Source organism: Eptatretus burgeri, chromosome 9 (genome assembly GCF_056783735.1).
Source record: "Eptatretus burgeri isolate ZD-2024b chromosome 9, Ebu_testis_v1, whole genome shotgun sequence".
In the NCBI taxonomy this organism is placed as follows: Eukaryota; Metazoa; Chordata; class Myxini; order Myxiniformes; family Myxinidae; genus Eptatretus; species Eptatretus burgeri.
Genome location: NC_140969.1, coordinates 40,039,800 through 40,045,999, shown reverse-complemented (window position 1 = coordinate 40,045,999; position 6,200 = coordinate 40,039,800). Strand labels below are relative to the sequence as shown.

General features: G+C 50.5%; 2 protein-coding genes across 3 annotated transcripts in view; one reads left to right on the top strand and one right to left on the bottom strand.

Moving 5' to 3' along the window:
• Positions 1–221: 221 nt before the first annotated feature.
• EXOSC6 (exosome component 6) lies at positions 222–3,581 on the bottom strand. The gene is made up of 2 exons (XM_085894876.1): positions 2,170–3,581; positions 222–754 (listed from the first exon to the last, which is right to left on the bottom strand). Exon 1 carries the CDS (start codon positions 3,395–3,397, stop codon positions 2,189–2,191), a length of 1,209 nt encoding a protein of 402 aa, XP_085751002.1. The 5' UTR covers positions 3,398–3,581; the 3' UTR covers positions 222–754; positions 2,170–2,188.
• Positions 3,582–4,253: 672 nt separating this feature from the next.
• The window catches only part of IMPACT (impact RWD domain protein), a 32,064-nt gene continuing 30,117 nt past the window's right edge, over positions 4,254–6,200 (top strand). For both annotated transcript variants that reach the window (XM_085894878.1, XM_085894877.1), the window contains exon 1: positions 4,254–4,485. In XM_085894878.1, coding sequence (XP_085751004.1) covers positions 4,405–4,485 — 81 coding nt within the window. In that variant the 5' untranslated portion in view covers positions 4,254–4,404. The remainder of the gene's footprint in view (positions 4,486–6,200) is intronic.

Genomic DNA, 6,200 nt, shown 5'->3' with positions numbered 1-6,200 from the left:
GCAACTTGGAGAATGATCTTTTGGTTGGGTATTCAGGATATCGGTGTCATCTATATTTGAAAATGTGGTAGCGGTGGGGATTATGGGGGTCACATACCCAACATTTTCAAGCATAGCAGACAACATGGATTCAGTTCGTTGCACGTCAAGGTTGCAACACACACAGCTTACCAAATTCCAAGCGTTCGTCTCCTGGCTGAACGCGCAACAAAACAACCGTGTTGCGAAGTCTGTTTATTACTAATCATGTACTACACACACATCCATAGGATCATGCATGGATCATGAAAAATGCTTCACTCCCAACGGATTGGTGTTTGAAAGTACATCGAGGAGAAAAATTATACACAACACCCTCCCGGCCGACCTCGTTTCTTGTGCATTGCATGACAACACTGTAGAAATGATTCCGAACAATTCCTTAAAAACGATTAACAAAAGTGACCTCAAGGAAAACTAAATTAACAGTTCCATCATGTGTGAAATATATTTTAATGGGAATCATTATTTCCATCTTCTTTGGGGGAAGCTGGAGGGATGGGGAAGGTGGGAAGGGTTCTGACCAGTCTTTCTGGAACCAACTGGCCGGATTGGTTCCACTGGCAGGAATTTGGGTGTTAGCCAGGGTGCCGGCGATAACTCGCCTGCACTTCTTCACCAGAGGCACGAGCATCCATCGACAACCAGCACTGGTAGACGGGTCCTTCGGCTTAATGGCCCTCTGCTGGATGGCGCACACATCAAATCTTCGTGCCTGTGAAACACCAGGGTGACGGTTTATTGCTAGATTGGGACTCAAAGTTAGACTTGACGGTTCAAACGTGAGGACACGTACCTGGAGGCTCCAAGCTATCAGGCCAATCCAATCAACATATACGACATCTTTTTTTTCTTCTTTTCATCCTCATATAAAATGCATCATGGTATAGGAAAAGCAACTCGGTGAATTTGCCAGAAATTCGAGCCAGCCATGTTATCATGCTTTTGTAAGGTCAACGATCGTCTATAATAGACATAAGACTTGATGCCAGATCTCTGACCTTGTAAAAGTTGATGACAAAAGAAACTGTAGATTCCATAAATGGCAACAAAAACGAAGAACCGCTCCTTTAACGTCTACAGACACATAGGGCTGCACAGGCAGTTTTTCTTGGCTAGGGGCACAATCCTGGACGGGTCGTCCCTCGGACGAACGATACTCGAACGGCTCATTCTTCCCAGTAAGATCGTCCGCATTTTGCCGTTCAAAGGAGGACATGCTGGAGTCCTCGTGTTATTTTAATATCTTTAATAGTATTCTTTTAAGAACTCAGGACCCGAAGATATTAAGCCAATCGCCTTAACAATTCAGCCAATATACCAGGCTTCCCAAAAATGAAGTGAAAATTGACATATTTTTTAAAATAATAATAATAATAAATAAATCTTCAACCGAGCTCAAAGATTCTTGCAAGTTGAATGTGGATAAAACTTGCTTGTGGAAGAGCAAGATGGGAGAGGGTAGAAGGGGAATATCGAGCGAGGACTCCGATTTGCTTATATCGGTGGCTCTTAACCTGCGGCCAACAGGGGATCAAGGAAGGGGTTCGTGGGGAGGAGGAGTTACCCCAACCTAGATGTACGGACCTTTCTTACAGCTCCCAAGTGAAGTGGAAAGGAGGGGGGGTCACATTTACAAAGCCAAAACAAGTGAGCAAAGCCGTACAACTTGGCGGACACAAGGGGACCTCTGCACCGATGATAGTGATACATGGTGATGCGCAAACCTTGCGGAGGTTCACACTCAAGAAAAAGTTCCACGAGATCTAATAACCCACAAGAGGCCATTATCAACAACAAGCTGCTGTCACAGTTACATTATAACTTCTACACTTTCGTTTATCGACAAAGGTTGGCCTCAAAATGCGAGAGGAGTGAAGGCTAAACTACAACACTTGAGCACTTAACCTCCCACCCCTCAAGTCACACGTCCAGATCATGAGAGATAAACTCGTGTAACATCCATTACCCAGTCTGTAAAAAGTTAAAATGGAAGTTGGGTGTCTGGAAAGGCAAAAGGAGAACGCAAGCCCCTAAAGACCACACAAAACTAAAAAAAAAACGGAGTACATCGGTCTTCTCGGCGAGGGATAAGATGAGCAAGGCAGATGATAAAAAAGTTTTTATTACATCGTCCCTTTAAAGATGGCTAGCGTCGTTTCCGTGGTTTCTGCTGCTGCATCCGAGGAGCAGTTTGTGCTTCCTTCGGCTCAGTTTGCTGCCGTTTGTCTGAAGCTCCTTTGGATTGCGACTGCTTCCTGCATTCCACAATCAGTTGGGACACGGCCAGGTTCAGGACGTGCGGCGACTCTTGGGAATCGTTCGAGTCCATCATCTGCACACAGCTCTCCTCCACCTTCTCGCCATGCGGTGCTTTCGGCAGTCGTTGCTCGGTGCGATTTTCCTGCTCTTGGCAAGGTAGCACCTCATCGCCCTCGTTCTGGTCCGCTTGCTGTCGCTCGAGTCGAGATTTCAGGCGTCGTGCACCCAACTGCGCCTCTTCGGGCTGCGCCGGTGGAGGCGCCCGGGATCGCAAGGAGCATGTGAGACAATGCTGGGCGGCAGGGTAGAGCCGCTGACAAGCCGCCATGGCTGCCTGCACGGCTTGCCGCACCTCGTCGACCCCACACCACTCTCCGTAACCCATCAATGCCGAAAGCTGTCCGAGCGAGGGAAGCAGAGCCACAGTCATGGCTCCTTCACCGCCGGCGATACCAGCCGCGGGTCCTGAAGAGCCCGGGAACTCTTCGGCCGCCGTGGGGTCGAGAAGGCAGCGACCGGCGGAAAACCTGAGCGCACAACCGAGAACCAGGTCGTACATCTGCACGCCGGCATCAGCCAGGGCCAACGAGGCAGCCGTGAGCGCGGCCGCCGCAGCAGAGCCGTCGTCCTGGAGAACGCTGGCGAACACATCGAGCTGCGCCTTGGGGTAGTGATGGAGACGGACCGCGGGCTCCAGGGCCTTGGTGATGGCAGACGAGAGCTCCCGCTCCTCCGGGGCACCGTGAGCCGGAGGGATGCGCTTTCGGCGGGAAAACGGAGCGAAATGAATGTCGAACAACAGTCGACCATTGAGGCTGAAGTCTTCCCGTCTGGGTACCTCTCTGGGTCCGTACACGGCGCACATCACTTTGGTTCCCTGCATTTCCACGTACGCCGAGCCCTTGGCCTGGTTCAGCAAACCGGCGCGGTAGAAGAGAGGGCGGAGGTCGTCGGCGCCGCGTCCATCGGCCCGCTTTCCTTGCGCGTCCAACAACGGCCTTTCCACACCCGTCGGTCCGGTGTGAACGTCGCACAACACCAGCGGTGAGTGCGACTCGTCCGGCCCTCGAACCCGCCTCGTGTCCCCGCCTGGCATGTCGCGCCGACGGCCGGCTCGATGGGGGCACGGCTCTGGCTTCACCACCTGTTGGAGGCGCGTTCAACGGGACAAAAATCACAGCGAGTCGGCGGCCCTCGCGACTCCAACGAGCACCACGTGCTTCCGCCAAGGACGGCGATTAAAAAAAAAAATCAAGGCCAGTTTAACCAATTCCTTTTACTATTTCTAATCAGCCGTCTACTAAAACCGGAGTAAAGACTATTTAAAAAAAAAAAAAACTGAAGAGAATATTATTCTTTCCAGCCGGATACCAGTTTGAACACAAAATTAAAATCAATGAACTCCACAGATCACACACACCCACCTTGATCATTTTTACATTCTATTTTCTTCATAAACTTCAAATTTATTTCAGCTTTGACAAAAGCAAGTCAAAATATTTTTTTTCCTTAAGTTTACGCCATGGACGAGAGAAAATTAGCAACCGACGCTTCACAATACACTGCCCCAATAAATCGCCGTAAATTACTTCGCGGTTTGTGTGAAACAAAAAACAAATAATCAAAGGAACCATATGGCGGAATTTTCGACTCCCCTTCCCCAGTTCCCCCCAGAAACGCGCCCTTTTCCTTCACACGTGTGTTCAAGGATTATCATGTTGGACGTGAGGCCTACATTTTGAATCACCATCTGTGTACTTGTACGTCACGTCGAGTCTTTGCCACTTACTCCGAGGGACTGTGTGAAACCGCTTACTCGTTCATTACAAGTAAAGCAGCGAACGGACCGTCAAAATGTGTAAAAAAAATTCGATGTATATATCACCGTTATTCTCACTTTATAATTCATTCTTTTGAAGGAATGAATTATGAATGAAACTGTTGACAGCTTCGCGGTTGGGGCGTGGTCACGGATCGGTGACGTAACCTCCATCCGGTACAGTTTTAAAAATACGCGACAACATTTAAAATCGGTGCAAACGTAGAGAATGAGGTTTAGTCGGTTTCATTTCAACGAGGTAATGATTCGTATGGGGTGCACGGATGGCTCGGCTTGAAGAAAAAAAAATTCGTGAAGAAGAATCCAGTATAATGGCTGCGCTTAATGAGAACGTGGAAAGGCAAGTACGTGGATGATGATCACACGTACACACACACACACACACACACGCACGCACGCACACACACACACACACACACACACACGCACACACACGCACACACACACACGCACACACACGCACACACACACACACACACACACACACACACACACACACACACACACACACACACACACACGCGCACACACACGCACGCACGCACACGCACGCGCACGCACGCACACACACACACACACACACACACACACACACACACACACACACACACACACACACACACACACACACACACGTACGTGTAATGTACTGAAATGGGAGATGCCTAGCAGGCAGACACGATGCGGAGGAACAGTCGAGCCAGGCTGTGTTGCACCAGTGCGAGCGCGGGCGTACTCTGCCCGGCGGCTCCCCTTTATTCCGTATTCGGCACACTCACGAGCCGGGCGACTCCAGCATTACTACGACGCCTCAGGCGGCACGCACACCTTATATCCCTCGCCGATACACTGACCACCACGACCACTCCTCCCATCATCACGCCCATCATGCATCATCACCATGCCCTTCCCCGTAGGCCCGCAGACTCCACCACACTCCTCCCCCCTAAAACTATGATTATTAAATGATTACCATTATAAGAAGCATACAGAACACGAAGGACTCCGTATAATAATCATGAAAATAGTGAAGTATAACAGCACACCACCTCATATAATGTGTCGATGCGAGCGAGTGGAGCAGCAAAGGCCAGGTTCCAAAGACGGAGTTGCACAAAGCCCCCCCACCACACTCTGACCGCGTTACCGATATGAAGCAGCAAATGAGAAGCACAGCAGCACTACGCAGCAAAAACGCCCCCAGGCGGCCCATGCTGACATGGCCCTCGCCGAGGTCGTGACGACCTTTCGAGCCAACCTCCCCCGGCACCATCAAACGCCTCCGACCCACTCTCCCCAGGCAGACCCGACGTAGATAAACATTCCGAGGCCGGAAGCCCACTGTCTGGAAGCCGTGGCGCCAGCCTTGATCGACCTTGGCCGGGGGCACTGAACAGCGCCGCTGGCTGCATGCATTTAATTCTCCAAAACAACTCACGCACCCCAATCAGTTGAGACGCCAATGCCCGTCCAAACGGCCTTGAGCGAACACAGAGAGCTGCGCTCGCAACCAGAGGTGGGGGTAACGCCGACCAGGGCACCAGTCTTGGTTCCGAGTCGACCTCCGAGACCCACACGGCAGCGAGACGGGAGCAACTCCATTTAAACCACACTGCAATCATAGGCTCGTTATAAATCACTACGAACATTATTCGAAGCATTGCAAACTCATTTTTCCGTACAGCGCGCTTTTCTGATAAAATCCCAGCACATGACAAAGCAATTATCTGCGGCCCGGGACAATGGAAGGCCAACCCAACCTTTTTATTCGCCACCACCGCTCCTGAAGCCCCCACATCACATTGATCATAATACAACTCCCATTGACTGATCTCCACCAAATCCACTTTTACATGAGAACTGCTGGCATTTATTTCAACAACGTTAAACTGCATCACTAGAGCAAGGAAAAACACATATGCCATGAACAACAACCCGCAACCCACATCACGAGTCCGCTTCTTGGTTGCCGACTCGATGTTGTGACTCGCGACTCCCTTTAACGCCACGGGCTCACCGCCACCTGTTGAAGCTGCCTGCACAACACCGACGCGCATTG